The sequence below is a fragment of the Heliangelus exortis genome, chromosome 1 (genome assembly GCF_036169615.1).
Source record: "Heliangelus exortis chromosome 1, bHelExo1.hap1, whole genome shotgun sequence".
NCBI classification, from domain to species: domain Eukaryota; kingdom Metazoa; phylum Chordata; class Aves; order Apodiformes; family Trochilidae; genus Heliangelus; species Heliangelus exortis.
The window spans coordinates 138738663-138764762 of record NC_092422.1 but is presented as its reverse complement, the minus strand read 5'-3'; the positions used below and the strand labels follow the sequence as shown (position 1 = coordinate 138764762).

At 42.2% G+C, this 26100-nt stretch overlaps 1 protein-coding gene across 1 annotated transcript in view; it reads left to right on the top strand.

Moving 5' to 3' along the window:
• Positions 1-23956, top strand: part of TMEM178B (transmembrane protein 178B) — a 233255-nt gene extending 209299 nt beyond the window's left edge. Inside the window, exon 5 of the mRNA XM_071727201.1 lies at positions 13104-23956. Coding sequence (XP_071583302.1) covers positions 13104-13354 — 251 coding nt within the window. The 3' untranslated portion in view covers positions 13355-23956. The remainder of the gene's footprint in view (positions 1-13103) is intronic.
• The last annotated feature ends 2144 nt before the right edge of the window (positions 23957-26100 follow it).

The window sequence follows — 26100 nt, the reverse complement described above, 5'->3', positions numbered from 1 at the left end:
ATATTACCTTTTTCTCAGTATAATTTATATTGAGAACACATTTCAGTGAAATAGTTAGGGGTTTTACTGCATGCCTAACAAGGCAGGCCTTCAGGGAGAGACTTCTGCATTGTCCTATTTTGTTCCAAATTTACTGCAAATTAACGCAACAAATCATCTCTGCACTTGTTTACTCTTTTACCCGTTCTCTTCACTCTTATCTGGTCTCTGCCAGTTTTGTTTTGTGACATGCACTTCAGGATCACTTTAGGGTTTTTCCCCATTTGCTCTTTTCCTTAGAGAAGCTTATAATTTTACAAGCCTTGCAAATATTCATTATTCTTTGCAAAGCCAAGCCTGTTTCTTGCTGTAACCTTGCTTTGAGCCAATTATAAATTTTACCATTAATAATTCAGTCTCTAATTAGTCTATTTGGAAATTATTCCAGCTGCTAAATGCTCTTATTCATGTGATTTAGCTTCACCACGTAGATTTGAAATAAAATGAGCTGTATTCTCACATAGCAGCTCATTTCTTGTCTTTGCCTGGTGACATTTTTCCATGAAATACTGGGCTTGCGGCTTTGCTTGGGAGTCTGAAATGCTCTTTTTTACTGGCACTGAAAGGCCTGAAAGTTTTTTTGTACACATGCAGCAGTGCTACAGAGTTTTTCCACTCTGATTTTCTGTTCTAGCATTTGCTTTCAGAAACATTAGGAATTTCTTTCATCCTTTCCTACAGTGATGATCTGCCAGTCTGGGGGATTTGAGTGTCATTTGCCAGCTCCACTCCTGCCCTGAACTTGGATTTCTTCTGAGCCACCTAAGAGTGCTGTGAAGACTTTGTTTTTTTTGCATCCTGTCCATACTCACAGAACTCAGGCCAGGGTTACAAAAGCTTCAAATCTTTTTCCACAGCAGTGGTGAGCACCTATTCTTTCCAGTGCTGGCTGCTGTGGCAGAGATAAGCAGGCAGGAAAGATGTGTGAGAGAAGAAAAAATAAAGTTATGCAGGTGCACCAGCACAATTTAATGCTTTATTTCAGGTATGCAAGATGTTTAGTATAGAAATAAAGAACAACCCACTTACAAATGTATGAGTACATTCTGGTTTTGTATTCTAAACCAGGGAGAAACAACCTTTTATAAATCATTTCCATCCTCCTCTCTTCTCAGAAATATTTCCGAAGTATTCCTTGCCTCACTTCAAGGGCAGAGAACTAAAGTGCTTTATCAGCCCTACAGCCAGCCCTACACCATTTCTATCTGTCCACCTTCCCTTGCCCCAGCCATGCCACACATCACACAATTCTGTCACAACCCCCTGAGATCCCAGCAGCTGCCAGAGTGCTACTTGTTGTGCCCAGGAACTGGTGACCAGGCTGGTACTGGGGGATGCAACCCCCATCAAAAAGGGGGATTTCAAAACAGGGCTTGGAAGCACTCGCAGCACGGTTATGGGCAACAATGAGCTGCACACTTCTGTGTCCTCTTTCATTTCCTGCCTCCACAGAGAGTTTTGTCTTCAAAATTTTCAAGCCTTTGTGCCTTGTTTCCTTTGCCCACACTCTGCATATGTCGGTAGATGACAACTGAGGCATCTGTGTATTTGCAGCCATGGATCGTTACCAGCTGTTGAGTCATTTGGGTCCCAAATTTAACTCACTGTACTTTGAAAATAACACATAGTGGTAGAAAATAAGAGTGTTTATTCTACACAGCTCTGGTCCTGCCATCTCAAAATAATCTTTCCGCTGCTGAATAATTTAAGGAACAAAAAGGAGAGCAATTTAATACAGCAAGTGTAAGGCAAAGCTTTGTGATTGACACCTCCTAGGCTGTTACGAAGTACCCTCATAGCAGCTGCCAGGATGAGGCAAAGAGAAAGATAAACAAAAAGACAGAGTAAAAGACACTCTTAGGAGTTCATCTGGAAATACGTTGGGTCTATCAGGGCCCCTACAATTTCTGTTTCTCACTAATGATCAAGGTCTGTACCCATTCTTTAGGATGCTCACTTTTGGTGATATGATCAATCACAACACTGAAGATTGAAGACATTTTCTATGACGTATTTATTTTTTCTTTTCCCCAACATTATTCTTTGAAAATTCTGTTTCATATGCTTCTTTCTCACAAGGAATAGCTTTAAAAAGTTTACATGCAATATTTTTTTCCCATATAGAAAGACAAGTGCAAATGAACACTTGCGTGCATACAGAGCTTAAGCAGTGTCATGTTATCTTTACAAAACCAGAAGTCTACAATAAGTGGCTGTGAGGCTTGGCATAAATATGCTTTTTGAAGGCATCTTTTGCCAGTTTGAAAAGTTACTTAAGTAATGTGGTAAAAGTTGGATCACTGGAAAAAATAAGGTACCAATCGTGTTTTAATCATGTGGGAGGTACTAAATTAATGATAACTGCAGAGGAAGTTTGTAATTCAGCAAAATTCCTTTCAGACCACTATAAGAATGTGGATTGACCTCCAGATGGAGACAAAGGCTGATTCGTATCAAGAGATGCCATAAATTGGTTATGAAAATCTTAGAAGCAAGCCTCAGCATGACAAGGTCAGTCCTCCCCCTCTGTCATGCCTCCCACATCACAAATATACACTCTCCTTCCTACTAGATTGTTTTGGGTAAATTTTGCATTACACTCTAAAGTGATTCAAGACCTCCACTGGAGTGAACTTGAGTTAATGTACAGTGTTAATAGTTTTGGAATGTTTAAACTTCTCTAAGGTTCTTCCTTGTTTAAAACCCTCAGACATATTACAAGGGTGTTCGGAAAGGCAGAAAAGAAGCTTTTTGCGTCTGAGACCCATAACCCCAAGAAGCCATCCAGGCTTTGTGCCTCAGTACCCCTCAGGCCACTAAAGTAACAAGGCCAAGTGCTCCATATTAGTATAATAAGAGTTTGCCTGGTTTTGAAAATACATGTTTTCCTCACTTTCAAGATCTCTCAGTCCCTCGCTTCAAACAGCTTTCTGCTACACAGCCTGTGGTATCCCTCATAGTTGGGGTTGCAGGTCATGTTCTTTGGTCCCATTTTAGGCCATGTTTCTGTGGTCTAAAGAGTGGTCTTTATTTTCTTATGTATTTCAAAACCTGGATACTGATGGATACACGTCCATTTATATATGCACATATATATGCATATATATATATATGTATAAGGATATAGGTCCACCTGACATCTACCTGTTCAGCTTACACACTTGGCTAGGACTGGAGGTGCATTTTCATCCTGACCACTAACCATTATTAATACCATTTAGAAATTAATATCACTTTCCTTTTGAATGTTACCTAATTCCCCATCTTCACTCCAAAAAAAAAAAACCCAACAACAACAAAAAAAAAACATTTAAAAAATCATCAATAACAACACACATCCCTCTTGCAATCTTTGGGGGTTTTCATATGGTGTCAGGGTGGCCTGTTCAGCCTTTCCAAGCTCAGAAACACTTCCTCAGGTGATTGCATGTGAAGGCTGACAACACGTTATGCTTAAAAGGCAAAGCAGGAGTAGGGTGTAAAGTAATTTCTTCTAGTGCTTTCCTATGCTTATTGGTGTACTGAGAACACATTCTGTATTTATTTCTTAATGCTGGCACCCATTTGGAAAACAAAACAGGGGACTCTCTGGAAATACCAGTGATCACCTACATGGGCTCCAGAGGCTTCTGTGGGTCACTGCACACCTGGCACCAAAATGCCCTTTCAGAATTTTGTGTGGTAATGCTCCTCAAGGGGAATCATAAAACCCATCTTTGCATACTCCACAGCATAAATTCAAAAGCAGAGTTATGTCCTTCTTCTCACATAATACTATTTTCATTACATGCTATTTTTTTTCAGATACCTCAGGAATTTAACCTATTTTTATGTCAAGAACAGATCTAGCCCTGAAAAGCCAGGATCTAAGAGTTAAAACCTCCATAGGAGAATGGGGGTGGGACATAGAAATGTATTTTTTTGTTTTTTGTTTTTTTTTTCAAATCCATAGCACAACTATACTGCAGGGTGTAGCAATTTAGAGGGTTTTTTTTGTTTTTTTGTTTTTTTTTTTCTTTCCTGGAATGAAAGGCTCAATGAGAGAATTCATTGTCAATTCCATAGCATTTGATCTCCATGGAAACATTATCAGCTGACTTCAAAGTCAACCTTCAAATACGTTGGATTTTTTTTTCCCCTGTGGATTGTTTCTGATGCTCCTAGATGTGCACTTGCATGCTGGGGGAAAAATACCAACAACAAGCAATTCTGGCAACCTTGTACCTGGTCACAAAAGATCACTGGCATTTAGGAGAAGGAGAGGAGAGATTTCTTAATGAGGTGCAGAGGTCTCAGAGTCTGAAGCAAAAGACAGGGCAAGTAGTGTATACACACCTATAAATTCATTGTTTTTCAGTCTTAAATCAGTCTCCCTGAACTTAGCTAATAGTAAATTAAGGAGTCAGCTCACTCTGGCTTTTCAGCAAAAAAAATATTGGTATTCCTGTGTGTGTTCATTTTAAGCCAGCTCTACTGACTTGTAATTTCTCCCTCACCAGGATGGGAGGTACAGACCGAAGCATCAGTGCCTTCCAGAGTTACAAGAACAGAAAAGCTAGAGTAGTCTATGAAGGGCATGCAATCTAGTTTGCCTGTCAGGGATGTCAGTAGGTCTTTGGGGGGCTGACAGAAGGTGAATTAAAGTAGAAGCAAAGTAGGGGAGATAAATTCAATAGAAATACAAAAGACTTTCCCACCCACATCTCTGGAAAACAAGTTACATGTATTTTAAAATTCTCTGGTTGTTCCTTATCCCCTAGTAATGCCAGCAGGTCTTTGATCTGCTTCTGGCTTGTGAATTCCAATGCCAAAATGCATCAAGACCAAGGAAGGACAATGAAAATAAACCTGGCTTCTATTATTTGATTTGGGTTTATTTAAAAAAAATACAAAAACACCTGAGTTTTTTGCATGCCTGGCATCAAAGAGTAAAGAAGACGGCACATGCAAGAGAAGGAAGAATAATACTGGCATGATTTGTTGGACAGGAAGAATTCTTTACTGAGAAAGGGGAGCAAATTTTTACATGTGGCAAACCTTGTTGTTAAATGCAGGTTTAGATTTTCCTCTTTGACTCCTCAGATTTTTAACTTAGAAAAACATTTCCTTTGGACAAATCACTGCTATGCTTGCTTGGTCTGATCTCTCAAGACAGAGATCAATTGGCCACTTCAAATTCCACAGAAAAAAAGCAGCTAGACCTGGCAGAAACCATATGAGTGGATCCTTTCTTGTTTTGGCCCAGCCTGGCTCTTGCAGGGGTACAGAGACAAGTCATGCTGATGAACTTGTGTGGGCTGTGGAGGTGTTTCCTCCACAACAGGAAAGATTTCAGCATGTGATCCTTTAAGGCAGTAAGGAAGAGGTCAGGGTAATTAGTTGCTTGCAAACATTCACATGAATGATGCAAACATCAGAAGAGTGGCCTGCATTCAGTGGTCCTTGTTGACAAGACAATAACATCTGATTTTTATTTTGGGCTATTATACCCCAGGAACTGTATCATTTAGCACATACAGAAAGGATTTTTCAGCTCCTGGCAGGTCAGCTCAGGGAAACAGTAATAGAGTCCAGAACCATTTGCAGTAAAGATCTTTTGTTCACATTCAGGAAAAACCACTGAAACTTGTACAATCAAAGAGACCTTTGGTCACTTGGAAAAATTAATGGATGGGCTTCTCTCCAGCACCTGAGGGAGAAAATGGATTAGATCAGGTAGCCAGCACCATCACCCAGAGCTCCCAATGGCTTCTTTAGTAGTGTCTTCAGCAAAGAAAAGGATTAAAAAGGCATATGAGTAACTCTTCCCTTTCAACCCTGAAAGTATTCCCTGGAAGAGTATTTTCAGCAGCACACAGTGGGCAATGTGGGAGAAGGCTGCACTGAAGTCATTGGTGCTGTGTCTGTTCTCCAGGCTCACTTGCCTTGAAGAACATCTGTCTGAAAACTTTTCAGCAATTTAAGGTTTTCTACAAAAGAAAGATTTCACAGACCCTTTGGGGTTCCTTCTGAGAGAGGTTCCATTTTTTGCCTGGATTAAAAAATCTTTATGTGAGAAGGGCACAATGACTTGGCTGCTAACAGACCAAATGCAATGTAGTACATTGATTCCCCATGCTATGTGAGATGTCACATAAGGCAAACCCAACCTGACCCTGTAAGTTTCTCTTCATATCTTGGCAAATGTTAGGCTGGGAAGCACCTGCCTGAGATGTTAAAATCTGATACTAAAACTTACATGTCTTTTCATCTGGCAAATCTGAAATGTGATGGAGTCCCTTAAATTTGCTCAGAGACTTAGTGTTCATTTCCATTTAATCTTTTAGCCTCTGCCTGGACCATCCTGTGAGGCCCATGCTGTAGGGATGAAAGAAACGTGTCAGCAGCCTTTGCATGTTGCCAGGCATGGTGCTTGCCAGTCAGCACAGTGATGGGATAATTTCCCTAGCCTTTGATTATGATGTTTCTTCGTTTTAACATTAAGAGATCCTCTTTCTTTCTCTCCCCTCTGGTCCCAGTAAAATACTGAATCACATCCCACTACTACAACTGGCACAATTTTTGCTGCCTCCTCTGTCATGGCAGCAAGTGCATGAACCATTATGTTTGCTCAGTGGCTGTAGTCGAGTCACTTTATTGTTGCTGGGTTATTTTGGGTGGGTCATAGGAATCACCACTGCTGAAGTAATCAGCGTTCAGCTCAGGCTTTGATCAACTCCCCTGTTTCTCCCTGGTCTGTTTTATCAAGACAACATGCCTTTGGCTAAGTAGTACTGCTTTTGCCTCATGTGCCAACTCATAACTTGAGAGGGTGCTTGTTCATAGCTGGTGTTCATTTGTTGCTGTAGTACAGAGCAGGAGTATCCACTCCTGGTGAAGTCCCATGCACTGTGGGATACGGTACCAGAAGTGTCACTGTGCTGCATTAAGTATTTGCAGCTGTGTCAGAGGATATTTAGTCCTCTGTTGCCATAACATCTCAGGGCTTGTGCAGCAGCAGCTGAAGAGACAGACACTGCTGCTGAAAGAGCAGGCAGCAGGTATACAGCTTGGGCAGGGTATGGATGCTGCAGGTACATTTTGAGGTAGGAGGCCAAAGGCCAAATGTAAACTGCATTCTGGCACTGCCTATAATGCAATACCATAGCACCACTATAGAGCCTGCAGTTTACTCTGCTTCTTAGTAGAGAATAAAAATGTATTAAGTTCCAGCCCCGGTGGGTTTATGGTCTCACAAGGACATCGCAGTGAATCTCCATCACCCAGTCAGTCTTCTTTTTCCATCTCAGTTTTTTTTATAAGGGCAATTTTCCAGTAAACCCCTTGCTATTCTGCAACCTATCTGTGATGCTGCAAGCTGCTTCTGCTGGAACAGTACATAATTACGCAATAATTTATATTCTATGCATGTATGCACAGAGCAATAAAGTGTTCTCAAGAGCTCCATGCTGCTGAGGCGTTTAATCCGTGCACAGAAGGAGTTTACTGCAAAGCTGCTCCCTCCAAAAGGCTTTTGTCACCACTGTGTTGGGAGGGAATTCAGTTTATTCTTTAATAATTTCTTTTGATTGTGATATAATTTAAATAGCTAATGATACGCACGCCACTTTAGGATCAAACCTCATTTTATTTGTTTGGTTGATATACCTTGAAAATAGTAAGAGATAGTAGGGCACAAAGAAAGTAAAGCTAATGTTGTTTCACTTGTGAGATTTTTTTTTCCCCGAACCCTGTAATAAAAAAGTGAAAATAATTAAATAAACAGCACTCCTTCCAAAGACATTATATGCCACACATTGCAGCTACTAGAAATATTAAAAAGGTGGAGATTCATATTTATTTGAGAACTGCTTGGTTTCAGAGGACATCTTAAAATCATACCTTTGTGTTTCTCTTTTTGTTTACTGGTGTTTATAAGTAATACTTGACATTTCTAAATCTGAAGAAGAAAAAAAAAAAAGGGGGGGAAAAAAAAGAGGAGATTCAGGGTTTTTTGGCTGGTTTAGTCTGCACATCTGACAGCACAGTTAGTTTGTGAGTCATTCTGCCTCACAGAGGAGAGACAACAAGTATCATTCTGTTGGACATGGAAGAAATTATTTTCAAACAATGGGAAAAATTATTTGTTGTGAGGAAGGTCTCAGAGGTGGGTTTGATGCTTGGATCATTTTAATTACCAGCTTTTCAGGTTTCTCTTCACTTCAAAATGCTGTTCTCCTTCAGGTTACAGTCATAATAAGTATGAGGATGTTTGGATAAAGTTTATGCTAATGGGGTCTGTTTGTACACCAGCACCAACTTCATTTGCAGTATTTCTAAGAAAGGCAGCAATTCTCATCTCACCAAACACCAAAGACCCCATGAAATCTCTGAAGCTCTACCCTTCTGGAAGCCAAGCCGGGTCTGTGGGAGAAGGATATGGCATCTGATATGGTTCAGGAGGGCACTAGCATGAGGCAAAATTCAGGCATGGTGCAGATGGTTTGAGCCTGCTTGTGTTTAAAATCCTTCACTCACAAGCAGTTCTGCTCTCCCCTGGAGGTGACGTTTGAAAACTGCAAATGGAGGCTTTGCAGCACCTCACACAGCTGGACTGATCACAAAAAAAAACAAACACCAAAACAGAGGCCCATGGCTCTGCTTGATATAATCATGCTTAAAAACAGCTACAGCAAAAGGCTCTGACTCATAACCCACTCTGGATTAGGCTTAGGCCAACAATGATATTACCTTTCTCAGCCATCCCTCTCCTCACCATGGTCTGCTCCTGCAGCAAGGGTGACAATCTTATACATCTATATAGCAAATAAGTTCATCTCTGTCTTGAGCAGCATTCCAGTCAAAATGGAAATGCTAAAAAAAATGTTTAATGTTCTTCAATAATGTTAGAAGGAAAAACACAAGATAGCCATGAGGTGTTTAATAGCTCAGATGCTCAAACCACTGGTGATCATCAGTGTGTTAGCAGGACAGGCACTGTCAAAATCACTCAGGAGGACAGGTGGCTGTCTGATGAGGAGTCAGGGTGTAGGTCTGAATACATGTCAAACATCAGTTTCTCTGGTGCAGACATAGCCTTACATGAGATTTCATCTCTCACCTGACTGAAGCATTTTGCAATGACACATGAATTTCCTTTGTCAGAAACACCCCTGTTGCCTTGTCTCATTCATTAGTGTTTCACTTTGGATGATAACATGTAAATCTCAACACAAAAATTTAGCATGCTCTGCTGTCCCCAGCTGGTAGAGGAGAAGGTCTTGATCTACCCTGTACAGTTTGCATACCAGCACATCCCTGGTGAGCTCTTATAACCATTTGTCATTCACACTCTCTGTGCCAGTGCCACTGCAGAAGTGCCGAGCCTTCATAGAATCATAGAATCATAGAATTGGCTGGGTTGGAAAGGACCTCAGAGGTCATCAAGTCCAACCCTTGATCCACTACCACTGCAGTTACCAGACCTTGGCACTGAGTGCCACATCCAGTCTCTTTTTAAATATCTCCAGGGATGGAGAATCCACCACTTCCCAGGGCAGCCCATTCCAATGCTTGATCAACCTTGAACCACCAGCTTTCAGATCTGGTCTTCTGCTTGGACCAGAATTATGGGTAGTGTTTCCCCAAAGATAGAAAGGTTTGCATTGCTGTGGCTGCCTGGAGAACTGGGACATCAGTACACATGTATAGGGCACCTCACTGATAGCAAGAACCTGCCAGGAAAATGAATGAGGCTTCATTTTCCAGAGAGAGAAAGATTCTTCAGGTTGTGGGTGCTCATGACTTGCTGCAATCCTGGTGCTGCTGAAGTGATCCTAGTGCAGGCAGTGTCATGGGCAGGAGTGACAGCATCCCTGCCATCCCTGCTCCATGTCTTAACCAGACAAGCAGAGAGTGCATTGCCAAGGGTAAGCTCAGTCTCTGCATTCCTTCCACCCATGGCCCAACAGCTGTGCAATGTGCAAGGATGATCCTTTGTGTTATGATTGCCAGATCATGAGGAAAAAATACAGAACAATCCTAAGGTAGCAACCATACTCAGCTTTCATCTGTAACCCTCCAGCTGAGCAGTCAGATTAACTGTAAGTGGGAACTGCCTTGCATGGCTGAAAATAAACAGCACACAAGACTCGACTAATGGCCATAAAGATTCCTTTAGGTGGCATCAAATGACATTTTTTGTGTGTCTGTAATGAATAGCACAAGGGAGGTTGATAAACCTGTGCTATACAAGACATCCTGCAGAAGCACGGGGGGGGGGGGGGGGGGCTGGCTAAGGGATGTGCTGTGCAACCTCTAATGCTGTACATGGCAGTCATTATTTGTTGTTGTGCAATGAGCACATTCTCCAGTGAACAGGCAGGACAGAGGCAGTCCTTTTCAAAAGAGGTCTCATGCTTGTGATTTGCTTTATTCTCTGGTGTTGTTACTTACTCTTTATTGTTCATGGTTATTGGGCAGAATACCCCCAGCAAGGTGGAGTGCCAGTATATTGGGCATTGTTCCAATGCAGAGAGTAAGCAGTGCTCCCCACATTGAAGAGCTTGTAATCAAAATAGCCAAGACAAAGCATGAAAGCTTAGGGACTATTTTAAATCCAAAGTTGTTTTTTTTTTTCCTTTTGTACTTAGCAAATGCAGCTTCAGTCTGGCCACACAGGTTTTCCCACCCACCTTTCTTAACAATTTTATATTTCAAGAAGGCTGAAGTTATCATGTTCGTGCTAGCAAAGGAAGTCCTTTCATGCAATATTCTAAACACAGCCATGTGAAATGAGCCATGGAGCTTGGTTCAGGGCACGGTGACTCTGATAGCTCCTTTTTTCCCTGCTCCCACAATGTAGTAGTCAGGTTGACATCATACAAAGAGCAAGTGCATTCTTTCCAGACATCTTCATGTTACTGGATAACCTAAGTGATGTGATAAAACTCATGAAAATACATGAAACGGGGTATATGGATTCTAATCAGAAAATCCAATTTTTGACTAAGTGATTCTAGGAGGGACACCTCCCTGTTTATCCTACGCTGTTCTTCAAAGTAGTATAGGACATCTCTGAAGACAATTCCAGAGCCTGGGATCTTACAAGGGTTTTGTAGCAGTCAGGAGCACTCTCTGTAGAGTTGGGTGCTGCTGTGAGGCAAGAAGGCACTTTTTATTTAAATAGTCATAGAACCTACCACAGCATCTTGCTTGTCCTGACTGGTACCCTGTGACATTATCATAACATAGGTGCAAATGAACAACGTGGGCCTTCTGGCAGCTATACATAGCATTAAGGGAGGCACCCAGAGTTCCCTTATTCCCTGACCTTTACAACAGAAAATATCTGCAAGGGGAGCTCCAAAGCACACTGGAGAAACGACAGTCCAAATAGGCAAGGTCGTGATCAGAAGAGGAAACAGAGAGAGGGGTGTGACAGCAGTCTCAGAGCAGGTCTGTGACAAAGATTGGCCTGTGGATTCTAGACCTCTGTGGTGTGCCTACCAAGTAAAGGAGGTATGGTGGGAAGTCCCCAGTTTTTATGTTTTCCTACAAATTCCCCTTTCTAATCCTAATTCCAGGTGACTTTGCCTCATAATCTTACCTGTGTCTTCAGCATGGGGGATGTAAAATCAATTGCCTTAATGCAGTTGCAACTAAAAAAAGCAAAGCAGCAGAGAAATAACAGAAAAAGTGTTGCAGGAAAGAAGCAGGAGTAAGGACAGGAAGGAGGAGGCGGCGGCCATGGGCACCAGAAGAAAGAGCTTGACACTAAACCCCAGCTGGTTCTGACTGCTGTGGAGGATTGTGCTGTTCTAGGGATGGGACTGGGAAAAGTAGGTGATTCCTCACCAGCAGGTGCAAGCAAAGAGATGCAGGTGGTGCTGCCCAGGTAGCACATGTAGCACATCACTGATGTATGCATGAACTGTTAGATGACACACGAGACTGGCCACGTGTGACCCTATAGAGTGTGTCCTGCATCTGTGCCCAGAGCTCTCCAGGAAACTGGGAGATGCCCACAAAGGAAGGAGAAAGATTCCCACAAAGGAATTCCTTTGCCCACAAGGGAAGGAATTAGAGTGGAAAAATAAACTATCAACTTTATGTTGGCTTTAGATTGTTACCTCTTGAGACAGCAGGATAGCATGTGTAGCTGCCCGCTGTTTGGTGTGTTGGTGGCAACCATGACATTTCAGGAGCTCAGAGTTTAGTTTTGGTGAAACTGGAGGTCAAAGATCAAAATTAGACTCATCTAGGTGGGCTAAAGTTTAGTGTCATCCAAAATGTTGGACTTCCCATAACACTTACCATCTGACAAGCTTATGAAACCAGTCCTGGCAGTGCTCACAGGAAGAAAGGAAATACTGCTGCAGAGATAGAAAACAAGAACAGGATACTTTGAACATCTTCCCAACATCCAGATGGGGAACTGCAGTAATTCAGAGGGTAGAATCTGAATTTTGCGAGGGATTTTATGATTTTGACAGCGATATTTCAAAGGAGGATAGATCATTAAAGATTTCAGATTTTGATATAAGAAAACTCTGAAAAAAAATCTCTTCATGTAATTTCAAATGTACGTTTCAACAGAGCCAGAACAGGTGAAGTATTTTGTAATATTTTCCTCTCTAAAATCCATCACTGAAAACCCGAAATTAAGCTAAAAATTCAAGTTTTTTTCCTCAAAAAATACTGGAACACGATGATGCACTCTGTATTTGTCTAAAGCAAAATTCCAGAAAAATCAATAGTTCCATGAAGCATTCTGATTCCCAAGGGCTTGCTCATGATGAAACTCTGTCCTGTTGAAGTTTCTCCATAGAGCTCTGTTCAGCATCAGACGAGATATTGGAGGCTCTGTTGGCATTCACTTTGCTCCCCATGGAGCCACCAGACTAAGCCACTTTCTACTGGGTGTTCCCTCACTGCTTGCACCAGCTCTTCTCAGGCAGCTCAGCAAAGTGGTGTATCTATATCTATCACTCTTCTAACTTGTCTCTCTCTCTTTTTTTTTTTCTTTTTTTTTTTTTTTTTTTTTTTTCCCCCTCCTTTTTTCTCCCTCTCCTACTCTCCTCCAGGAACCTTCTGCATCATTTCACTGTGCACCTGCGTGGCTGGAATCAACTTCGAGCTCTCCCGCTACCCCCGCTACCTGTACGGACTTCCTGACGACATCAGCCATGGCTATGGCTGGTCCATGTTCTGTGCGTGGGGAGGCCTGGGCCTCACTCTTATCTCTGGCTTCTTCTGCACTCTGGCCCCTTCTGTCCAACCTGTCCCCAGGACCAACTGCCCCAAATCTAGACCTGAGAATGGGACAGTGTGCTAAAACAAGTAGCAAACACACACACACACAATGAATATATATATATATATATGTATAGCTATACATGCATATATATGTATATATAATTATATATATATATAATCTCAAATTAATGCCAGTGCCAAGGTAGAGCTGAGTCCAACACGGGCACTCACATCTCCACCGGACTCCGTGTTGCTTCGTTCTTTCTCACAGCGATGGGAAAGCTTTTCTCTCACATGGCTCTTCCATCCAACTCTAAACTTCAGCATCATACCTTAGAGGTTGAATGAACATAGAGTTACACCTACCTACCTACTGCCATTTTTTGGGAAGGGGAACAGGGGGTCCATGTGGGGGATTGACAGAATTTACAGATTTACAGAATCTGTAAAGGTCATGGAGGGTGGGGTAGGGTGTGACAAAATGCCTGTCCAATGCAGTCAGAGGGAAAATGCAAACAGCAAGCAAAGAAACAAATCGAGCATTTGAGACACCTCTACAATGTACCTCCTCAAGGCCATTATCAGAAAACTCCCACTTACGTTTGCTTTCTTAAAACAAAATGTCAGAAGCCTACCCTGTCATGGCTTTTGGAATTTATTTTTGGTTTTTTGCTTAAAACACAGAATACAAAATGGACAGAACATGTGGGGACAAGCAGAAAAGCATTTTCTCTTTGCCTGCCAAACTTTAGAAAGAAGCAAAGAAGTTAAAATAATAATACTAATAATAAACAGATCTAACAAAATAAAACCAGAAAACAACAAAAAAGCCTCCATGAGGAGATCTCAGCGGACTTTCCAACGATGAGGTTTTAATCTTCCAGCTGCCTTACATCCAGGCTTACAACTGAGGCTGAACTGCTAACGTAAATGCAGCAGAAGGCCTTTTGAAAAATGCTGTGATACATGTGTGTGTAACTTTTTTCTTCCCTCTTATTTATTTTTTTTTTTTAACAAAATGAAAAATTTAAAACATCGCAATGTGATTGTCCACTAAACCATCCATGCTGTGTTTTGTGGCCCAAGACTGAGGCACTGCAACCGCAGAAGCGTGAGGAAAGCCGTCAGGTCCGAGACAGTGTGCATCCTCTGGTGGATTTCAGGATGGTACCTTGTTTTCATGCATTTCGGGATGGTGGATCCATGGGAAGACTGACCAGGGAGAAGAGAGGTGGGGGGAGCCCTGGCAGCTGCTCTTCCCAGCTACTTACTGGAGTGGGATTTGATCGAGTTTCCGTTTTGGATGTTTAAGACAACTGGGCAAAAGCCATCGCCAAGGAGAAAAGGGGAGCTATTTTTTGTAAGGGAGAAGTAAAAGATGCCTCTTGTTGTGTTCATGTATGCCAAATTAGACCTTCCTGTGTCTTGTCTTTGGAAACTGCCCCGGTTCACTGGACATCTCCACTCTCCATCTGGGAGAACTGTGTACAGATGCAAGCGAAAGGGTCAGATGCAGAAAACAGATCCGTTCCCCATGAGCTCAAGTGTTGTATGATATAATTGTGAATCTGCAAATGGGACTCTCTCTCTCTTTTTTGGTCTTTCTCTTTTTTCTTGCTACTACTTTCCCCATTTTCTCCTTTTTCCTTCACTCTGCTCTTCCCATTGTCGAGGTCCTAGATCCCAGAAATGCTAAATGAGCAGCACAGTCTGGAGAGGCAGGGGAATGCCATTAGAGGAAGCAAAGCATTTTGGCTGTGAGGGCAGAGGATCCTTGCAGGAGCCCAGTGGCTGAGGAGATGGTGGGGAGGAGGGGGCAAGGGCATAACCAAGGGGAATCTGAAGAGGTGATGGCTGAACGGCCATATGCAGGAGTGAAGGTACTGCTGATAAATGTACAGGCAAAGGGAGACAGGGCAGGGAAAAAAGGCCTCCCCCAAACCAACCCAACCCAACATGCTCTTAATTCAGGGATAGTACCAGCAATCATAGCAATCAAAAATCTTTTCTTACATGTTAGCTGCATGCCATCAGTCCTCATTAGTCAATAAAAATCATCCTCCGCATCTACAAAAACTCACCAGGAGAAGGAAGCAACCTGCTGAGACTGTGCCTGCTGCACAGAAACTAAGGCATTAATTTCCAGGTCATGCCATTTACACAGCTGGCAAAGAATAGTATTTTGCTCTGTTAAAAATAAATCAAACCAACCAATAGTTGTTATGCAATACAATTGCATATCCAGCCATTCCCCTTCCAGCCCTGGGTCCCTTCCTTGTTACACTTTGTGTGATGATGTTGCTCTATTAGCAGTGCCCAAAGAAATGAAGTTTCTCGAGGGCATTTTGGAGTAGGGTAGATTTGGGTTTCTTTTGTTCTTGCTCAACTACCTAGCTTCTACTTTCTCTGGTCTACAAATTCCCCTATCATGCCAATGCCAGCTGCAAAGCCAGTGTGTTGCCACTGAAGTGCCATCCCTGGCAAGTGAAGTTTTGTTATTTCACTCTCCATTAGATGTGACCAGAGAAAGTATTTATTTCTTCATGTTGAAAAAGCAAGCCTTTTGAAGAAAGTTCCTTTTTTAAACTGGATTGGTTTACTTCTTTTTTTTTTTTTTTTTTTTTTTTTTTCTTTTCCTGGCAAGGTTTTTAAATAGAGTGGTTTTGAAAAGCTTTGAAACCATTTGACTGTGCAAGTGCCTACTAGATAAGGAGGCTGATGAATTGTCATTGGGAAGAAGAAGAAAATTAAAAATAAAAGCAATTCTTGAAAAGCTAAATGAAAAGTGAAAAAAGAAAACCTACAACTGAAAACCTAAAGAGACCTCTATGAAATTTTGTGAAATTTTTCAATACATGAGAAATTTTGAGAAAGAACTTCTCTTCAAGGCAGTAATGTTTAGAAAACTGGTAAATGTTTCATTAGAACAACTTTGAATGCAAATTTGCTTCCTCCTCTGAGTGACAGAGAAGGTGTTTCACGTGAATTCAGATACCTGGAGTGACCTAGGTAAGCTAAAGGGCACAAAGGTATCTAGCTGGAGTCCATCATCAGGCCCTGTGGCATGGAAAGTAGTATGATGACTCCTGTGATAATGTACAGTCTTGATTGCTCATCGTATGCATTCTCTTACAGATACAGTTTTGAAAGAGCTTTATCAGGAAGATTTAAAGAAATTTAAATAATTTCTCTGTTTCATGGATTCTCAAAGTTTTCTCTTCTTTCTGTAGCTGGCATAGAAACAGCTCAGCCTTGCTGAAGTATTCTATGATGGTGTTGGTTTACAAGCTGAATATGAGCCTGTGTGTTTGTCTGATTGAGGAAAGTGTGGAAGAGGGTTATGATTATTTTTATTTACAACAGAGAAGTGTTAACCCTGGATCTTTAGGCCAGTTCTGTGATTTTCCACTTGCTATAGTACAGGGTTTCTAAGGCTTGTGTGGCTATGAAGCATCTTAAAAACTATGGGAGTAAGTGTCTGAAGCAGTCATGCTTATGTTCTTATATAACCTTAATGTCAAACTGTATCCCCAAAGGATTCATTTGTCCAAACACCAGTACTCCCAGCTTTGTCTCAAATAAGGGCAAAAATCCCTTGGGATACTGCAGTTTTCGCTCCATGATACTTGCAGAACTGGGAGGAGCCCACTCCACATTCTTTGATGCCATGGAAGGGATCTCACAGCCCCACCATGCTTTCTGTCAGCTCAGACTTGTCTTTAGAGCAGGGTTGACTCAAAACACATCCAGATCCAAATTTTCAATGGTTAGTGCCTCCACCTACCTTCAGCCAAAGCACACTCCTATCTAGCCTGAATTTCTTCATTTTGGGGAGGCTTTGAAATATGTTTCTGAACAGAGATTCAAGCTTTTTGACTAGTATCTGGTTTTCTAGTTTGAAGAGTAGTTAATTAAAAATCTGTTAGCTGTGATCCCAGAATTATAGGGCTTGACCCTGTCCCTCAGATCTGCTCTGGCAAAGCGCCTAAACATGAGCTTTACTTGGAGCATGTGACTAATCCCCTTAACATTGGTAGACTATTCATATGCTTAAAGTTACAAATGTGCTTTCCTGGATGATGTTCAGCTTCCTGTATTGACCAGTCCCCCCTCTTCTTTTCCTATCCCACCCTTGTAGATAATCTGACACTCTTGTCCCAGCCTGATCTACCAGCGGGTGTTCGGTCCCCCCTTTTCCTTGAGGCTGTAACGTGGGGTCCGTAGCTGGCAGGCTCTCCTCTGCATGTGCACTGCTGAGACAACCTTGTCTCTGGGCTCCAGAGGCTGCAGAGGAGGCAGGCATCATGAAACTCCAGTCCTAGGGATGCAGGATGAATTGCTTCAACCCACTGAGATCTGTAGGTTTTGTGGATAGAGACTCTCAGCCATTTAACAGTGAAGGTGTCCTGTGACCACAAGGGAGTTAGCTACAGGGGGTTCTGCTGTCCATCCCTGCTGGGGACACTGTCTATGTGAGGGGGCTACTCCATGGCTGGAGTCCATGTGCTCTGTATCTTACGTACTGTATAGGACACCTCCTTCCTCAAGCTGAAGTCTTCTGCGTGTTAAAATCCCTGACTCATGCTGGCCACCTGTATATATCATCTCTCCCTTCTCCCTCCCTGCAAACACACAACTGATCTTCCCCAAACTAAACAGTACCATCTCTCCAGTTCTATTTCTAGTTGGGCTTCTTTTTCCCTTCGTTCTACCCCAGGGACAGTCACAAGTGGATCACAAACCACCAGTGACCAGAGCAATTTCTTTGAAATATAGCTTTTGGAAAATTGCCATTACTTTTTAAAAATGTTATTCCAGCTGCAGTAACAAATGAAAGGAAAAAACCAAACCCCTCAGAGTCCTCTAAACAGAACATCCTCATCTTCCCAGGAAAGAATCATCAGAGTGTAGGTATTCTGCTTTCCTGTGGAGTCATTTGGGACCATTTTTAAGCTACGGCTGTTAGCGGTGTGAGGTTCGTTGGATGACAAATAGAACAACGTTGGTGAGAGGGAGGATTGATATGCAGGGGGTATCTCAGATTCCCAAGAGTTCCTGGAAGATTTTGTCTTCAGACTGTGTGTCTGTCCATTTACCCACCATGCAGCACCTCTGAATCAGGCTCATCCCTGGAGCCCTACTGGTAAGCAGAGCTCCGAAGAAAATCACTGTAATCTGTCCTTAATTCTTGAGTGCCAAGCTAACTGCCAGCAGTGAAATGGAGAGGAAATAATATGTTACCAAGTATAGCTTAAATAAAGACATACATTATTGTGGCTCTTTCTTCTGTGTGTCTCTACATGGGCCTAGAAGGGCTACAGAAGTGCACAGGCACATTCACACAAACCAGCACTGCTTTTTCTTGCCCCAGGTTCTGCACTCCGTACTGCTGTGCTTATCCAGCCAGCAAAGGAAGACTCAAGGTGAAAAACTGAGAACGATTACCAGGCACCACTGAGTGAAAAAGAGCAAAAAGTGTGCATGAAGCACAAATGGCACATAAAGATTAGTGATGGATGAGTTTCCAAGGTCAGGAAATGAGCTTCAAACAAGGCTAAAGTTTGATTGCAAACCCCAGGCCAGATCCATAAGGTCTTGATTCTGTCAGTCTAAGCTGGAAAGCTCAGAAAGAAGGTCTCAGCTCAAAACTTACAGCCCTACTGTTTCCAGTTATATCCAGAAATATAAAGCATCTGTTCCACAGTCTGGTAAAGTCCATAGAAAGCTTCCCCTTGGCCCAGTGAGTTTTGGATCAGGTGCCTTATGAAATATTTTAGTGCTTGGCTAACAATGTAAATGCAGGCTTACACACAATATTTAAACTTTGGCTTTAGAAAGAGACGGTCATGAGATGTTACCTTTCCTCCCCCCCCCATTTAGGGTTTCTATCCTGTCTGCCCTACTAATATCCCAATCCTACAGCCTTCTTCAGAGCCATAGTTAGAGACTGCAACATTTTTTAAAACAAACGACCTGTTGTGGGTGCTGTGGGGTTCTGACAAGCTCCTTGTTGATGCAGGGAGAACTAGAGCCTGATACCATGCTGTCAATTTAATTGCAGTATGCCTACCATGTGCAAGTTTAAGATTTAACCTGAAGAAGGAGTCTACATGACTGCATCAATATAGGCCACAAGAGGGGAATGAAATTCTAGTCAGCTCTAGTAAAACACTCCAGAACCACAGATCAGTTGTCCTTCCTTGCTCTGGGAAGACTTGTAATCAAAGTAATAGAGGCTGAGATAGGTTATCTCCAGGGGTAGCTGAGGGCTGAAAGAGAAGGAAACCAAACAGCAGTTGCTATCTGTGAACACTGACAGGCATTGATAGAATTACGTGAGGACGGACCAATGTTGCCCACAGTGTCAACAGCAGGACTTGTCAGTCCCCTCTAGGACTGCATTTTTACATTTTTGCTTCATTGATTAACCCTCTTGCAGAGTGGCAGGAGCCAACTTCAAAAGTTTTCTGGAGTAGGGTGTGCACACATGGGCACCCTCACTCCCCTCCTTCCTTAGACACATGCATGCCCCACATGATGTGGATGCTAGTAATCTGTAAATATGTGTACTAGAGGGAGGGAAAACACATGGCAAAATGCAGCACAATTGTTTTCTAATCTTTTATACTTAACTCAGGAGTTGCAATGCAATTCAGATGCCATCTGCATTCGTGTTAGGCTACGCGTGCTGATCGTGTGGAAACTATGCCTAAGAAATGCAGGGAAGCACAATGCAACTGGGACACATTGGGTATTTGCCACCAAAATGTATTTGGATATTTAGGAAAGAGCTGTCTATGTCATTCTGATCCCAGATATTCAGGGCAAAGGAAGCAGTATGAGACACAAATATATGTTCTCTTTGGCGTATTTTGCCTTTGGGGAGGTACCATCTGCAAAAAGGGAGGCAGTGATCAGCTCAGGGCAGTAACATCCTGAAGGAATGTTACAGGAAGACTCTCCAGAGCAGAACATCACTGCTCTTGAGTACAGGATTTCTACAGAGCAACATCTGATCCAGTCAGTCCTGAGCTAGACATCCTAACTCTGAAACCACAATTGTGTGCACAAGGCCTTACTACCTTCTAGTGCCACAGGCTCTAGTACCAACCACTCGTGCAATACATATGGGAGTAACTTTCAGAGGGAAAAAACAGGGGAAAAAACTCATCAGTAGGACATCCTTTGTCTTCTCAGACTGGTTTTTGCAACTCACTGTTGCAAGGTGCTTCTCTCACGCAGATGGCCTCCATCACAAGAGGAAAATTTGTGCCATATCACCTCTAAATCTGAACAGGTTATGATCTAACATAACCCCACTATGCTGAGAGGCAGTGCCATGTTAGGATGCCACTTGAGTGTTATTTCTGTCTCCTCTGCAGAGGGCTTCTGCAGGCTGTTGGCATCACGAAGACCACAGCTGATGCTGCTCAGCACAGGAGGGAGCATCACATCCTTAAGGCTCTGAGCCCTACCTGTGGCATCAAGGCACAGGAATGCTCCTGTAAAGGCAATTCCTTCAAGTGGCCTCATTATTTTGCCACCTGGTCAGAAATACCCAGTCAGCAGCAGAGAGTCTGTGGTAGATGAGATAAAGAGGCAGATCTTCAAAAAGCTGCCTGACCTGTGGGTTTTGCCCCAGTTTCAAAGTGATGCCAAGAAACATGAACCAGATAGAGCTCAGTCTCCTGGGGCCAGCTACACATAAGAGCCTCAGCATCCAATTCCTCCTTAGACAGTGAATAGGACTGAAACACTGAATGCCTTTGGTGCTTACATATTTTTATGTAAAATCTATATGCTCCAAATTTGCTTAAGCTCTTGTTTCAAGAATAGATTTCATCTGACTGTAAAGCATAAGGCTGTATTTTTTCATGAAAGGTTATTCATTAACAATATAGATCATAAGAAAAAGATTCAAGTAATCAGAACAATAAAATAAAAGAGCAGCATTAGACTATTCAGTTAGAGTACACTGAATTATTCATAGCTCCTGGGCACCAACAAGGATCACAGACATCTAATTTAAGCTGTTACTATTTTTACTCTGCACTTTCCATCATTTAAAGTGTTTATATTCATGTATTTGTTTGATCTTTTGCAGGACAAAGTTTTCCCTTCTTACACAGAAAAGCTTATTTGGGGACTTTTGAAGATACTTTTCTGCAGTAACTTAAATTATTTTAAAGCATTTTGAGGTTTAGTATAACCAACATTGCAACTCTCAGAGCTATAGACTGTACCTAAAGTGGGCTCGAACTGCCAGTTCTTTCTGAAGTAAAATTCCCCTCGATTACAGGTCATTGGAATCAAAGGGAAATTTGCTTCATTAACAACTATTCAGGTGTATATGTGATGAGGGGACTTAGGTAAGGGAGTTGTACTTAGATGTCAGCCCACTTAAGGATCTTTTGCATAGGCACAGGAACAGTCACCACTAAATCATCCCAGCTCTTAATCAATCTTTTTTTATGAAAAAAAAAACCCAACCATTATACTCGTGTGTAGCTGGAAGAATGCAGTGATAAATCTAACCCACAGGCTGACACACATATACATGTATGTATGTATATATATGTGTGTATATATTTGTAAATTTATGAAAATGTCCATAGCTTAATGATTGCCTGAAATAACCTGAGGCTGATGTACAGAATTTCAGGCAAAGGACTGTTTCTTTTTCACAATCCTTATGTATCTCAGATTTAAATCAAAAGAAATTAAGAATTATTATTTCCCAGGAAAATCTTCATTCTGCCATTGCTCCAATGGGGGAGGGGTACCACACAGGAGTCAGTGGCATGCACATCCACACACATATATCAAGAGGTAGGGCTGGGTCTCAAGGGCTTTTCTAAGGAAAAGAAATGGACTAAAAAACCCATGGCAGAGCTCTGTTCCACACCAGCTCTCAATAGACTCAGTTATCCTTTTATTAAGAGACCCTTAATACAGATGCTGCACTTCTGCACTAGGTGTATGCTTGAGGGGCACCTTTGTGGATGATGTCAAGCTACACAAAGACCTGGCTTTTCTGACCTGATTTTTTTTCCCATTAACTTTAGGCACTTAACTGAGCTCTTTATGCTAATGGGATTGTCTCCTCTGCTTTCCTGTAAAGTTAATGAAGACACAGTCACTTCTAGAGGGTGAACTGGTAAAACTGACATCTGAATCAGCTTTAGGAGCTCCTTCTATCTCACTCCACAGAGTGATCACTCGCCTGTCTTGGGTGGTCCCAAGAAACTAAAAGATCTTAAATCCTGGTGAGATGAATCCAGGACCTAGCACAGAAGAGCATCCATATGGAGATCAGCCCGTGCTTCAGGTGCATGGCCTGGCTCACCATGCAAAATGCAAATGCTAATTGAAGGAGACTGCTGGAACAAAATGAGATGTTCACAGCAGAATTCCCTTCCCAAAATGCAGCATGACAACAAAGGCTTGCCCCAATGCCTAGAAACTGTGTTTGAAGTGAGTTCTTTATGGCAGTTTCCAGATATGGACTACTGGGTGGTCTCAGTGCTGGAGGTCAGAGATCTTTAGTCTGAACTCTTCACCCTTTCTCTTCACCTTCCTCTGTCAGTCTTTGGCATTGCTGAAGCAGTTCAAAGAGAGAATTTGCATCCTAAAAGTTTGAATAGCTAAGCTTTTCAAAGGTTCCTTTTTTGCTCCATCCCCAAACTGAACTGAAAAATGTCATCTAGCTGGTAGCGATAATAAAAAATTTCTTCTCCAAGATACAGATTGGAAAGTTTCATGGGTTTGGGGTTTTTTTCAATGTTAATAACTGCTTTACAAACAGCTTACATGGAGATTAAAGAGATTGCAATTTCATCCCTTATTGTTGGGATTACAGTTGTCCTCAGAAAAACTAAACTGAGGACTCAACAAGAGAATGAACTGTGACTGTTATTTAGAAAGCTGCTCTGACAAGGCTGAACATACATCTCCATCTCATGGTGAGAGTCTCTCAGAACAAAAATTTGGAGTTGCATATTGATAGCAAGTCTGAGTGGAAGGACCAGAAATTTAATCCAATACAAAACTTTGTATTGCTCTCGTATATTCCTGTATTTAACCTGAACAAAAAAAAAAAACCACAGTCAGAGGAAATAAACTGATTTCTGAAAATTCCAGGGCTAAATGAATTTTGAATGTTGTGCCAAGGAATGGTCACTACTATTTATTTCTACAACTAAGCTTAAGTCAGATCCTTGACAATCTTCACCCATCTCTCAGAACAATTTTATTTTTAAAAATACTCTTAAGGTTATGGCAAATGGGACTTCAGCTGCCCTGCAGGGACCTGTAAAGTAAATATTCAATACTGTATATCAGTAATTAGGAAAAATTATAGCTAGAAAGTGGAAGATTAAGCTGAGTTCCAGGGATCAAAGGTTATTTTACATCATGGTACCTCCTTGATCAAGCTGTACTGTTTCATCCTGACATTACTCTCCTGTTCTCTCTTTTCCTTTTTTGAGGAGCCAGATATGTATCTCTATTTCTCTCCCCTCCCTCTTTTTCCTCCTGTGTGAGAATATAAAGATCTTTCCTGTAAAAACATTTTTCTCTACGTACCTTTCCATACCTACTCTTGCATATGTGACTGTTTTGCTATTTGAGATGTCTGTGAAAAAGAAATAAAGGCTTTAAGAGTGAACTCTGAAAAGGAAAAGGAGCTTGAGAATAAATCAGATTGAAAGATGCAGCACTGTTTTCTGCAATACTTCTTAGAATGTTCCTATATTTTCATCATTGCCCTCCCTCCCACTCTGTGAGAGGGATGGAGACAGCCCTGGGATGTGGGTCTCTCAAAGGTTGCTCTTTTAGCTGTTCACTGTGTCCCACAGTGTTTTGCAGACTTCTCCAAGTTCTACCATCAAAGGAAACCTCCTTTTAAAGGGTGATACAGTCAGTGTGCAACACCACAGGGGAGGATGCTCTAAAGGGAGACTCTGGTCCCTTTTGCCTTTCTTTCCCTTTCTATTCAACAGCCCTGAGTGTCCAGCCATGCACACCCTCCTTCCTGCTGGGCCAACTTTGCCAAGGGTGTAGCTTGCCAACAGGGGCCTGCCTGGCCCTTCTTCCCCACCCTACACTTGGACTCTTCTTGGATAATTTCCCTCTTTCTCTTAAAAACACCCATTTCACCTCTTCAGGAAAGCCATAGCCACCCCTGAGGCCCTGCAGCAGGGAGTGAATGCACAGCCTCCCATGGGGCAGGACAGCAGCAGTGACTGGCACCAGGGCCATCCAGGGGGTAGGCAGAGGGATGGATGCAGCTTTCCTGGCCACCACATCAGGGAGCTAAAGCTTCACCTCCCCTTGCAAGCTCCCACTGTGCTGCTGGGGAGGCCAGTGCAGAGCTGTGGGTCTGACTCCTCACTGTCACACACGTGTGCCATCACATAGCAAATAGGTGCAGGCAAGGCAAAACACCCCTGGGTGAAGCTGCTAGCTTTTTGCACAAGGGTCAGTGAGAAATCACAGCTCTCTGGGCTCTTCTCCATCCACAGCAGATGCATCTCGTGCAGGTATTTGCTTTTTAGGGTTTCTTCTGCCACAATATTTACCCCAGCCTTGAGCTACCACGATGGCCAGAGGTTTTTGGAGGGCTCACCTTCCTTGACTCCCTCATTGGTCCTTTTGTTCGTAAGGAAAAGCATCTTTTTTGCTCAGAAGAAATGAAACAACTCTCATAACCATCCTACAATGATGGCAAAAGTTGCAGTTACTGCTGTCTCTGACAGGTTGGGAGGCTTAGGATAATATCATTCACTTAAATGCCTACAAATATAAGTATGTCAGCACTTTTCTAGGGCATTCCCAAGTAAAATATTACAACTGGTACAAGACATTTGTCATGTGGATGCTTCTTAGCCAGATGTTTATGTTTCCTCTAAGTGCAGTACACCCATATCAAAGCTGGATAAGAAAAGACCTGGAATGCCACACTACTTGGGCATATTCAGAGAAATGCATTGACACATTGCATTTATCTGGCTTTTTTTCTCTTCAGAAAATTTTACAAGTGTAAATCATGCCAGACTTCTCTGAGGCAGGTAGGTATTATAGCCATTTTAGAGATGGGAAGCCCAATGCCTGGGAGGAGACCTGATCTTTCTGTGGTTTGATGCCCCCTCGCAAGTCCCACTAGCTGCAGGTGGATCCTTCTGTTTCCAGCACTTTTGGAAATCCAGACTGTAGCTGATTTATCCAAATCCACAGTGTCTGTTAATGTGAAAGCCAGGATTAGGACACTCAGGATCCTGACTTCATCAGAGCACTGCTTCAAAGCTTTGATCCCACAAAGCACGTAAGCACTTGCCTAATTTCAAGCATGAATGTCCCATTAATAATGCTCCTGCCATGCTTAAAGCTAGGCACATGCCTAATTGCTTTTTTAGATTGGGAATTACATTAAAATATATTAAACTTTAGCATAGTTTGAAAATCCAAAAATGTGTCCATTTCTAATTATGTTTCGGGTATTCTCAAGGGTATTCAAACCGTGTATGCAGCCACTCAACCAAGTGGAGCACTTTTTAGCCAATCAGCACAGAATTTAATGAGTTTTGGGTAGTCAGAACCACTTGTCGGAAGTAATTGAGGGAGGCAAGTCCTGTGAGGTCGGGACTTCTGTGCATGGCTCCTGTGGCCATTGGTGCTAACAACACATCAGCAACAACTGACTATTGGGTTTGGTCATTCTGGGAAGATGGGAACGTGGTGGCTGATTTCCCAAGGAATGTGACATCTTATCAAGCGTAAGGTACTTTCCATTTCTTCCTGTAATCTGTTGAAGAAGAAGTGAACAGA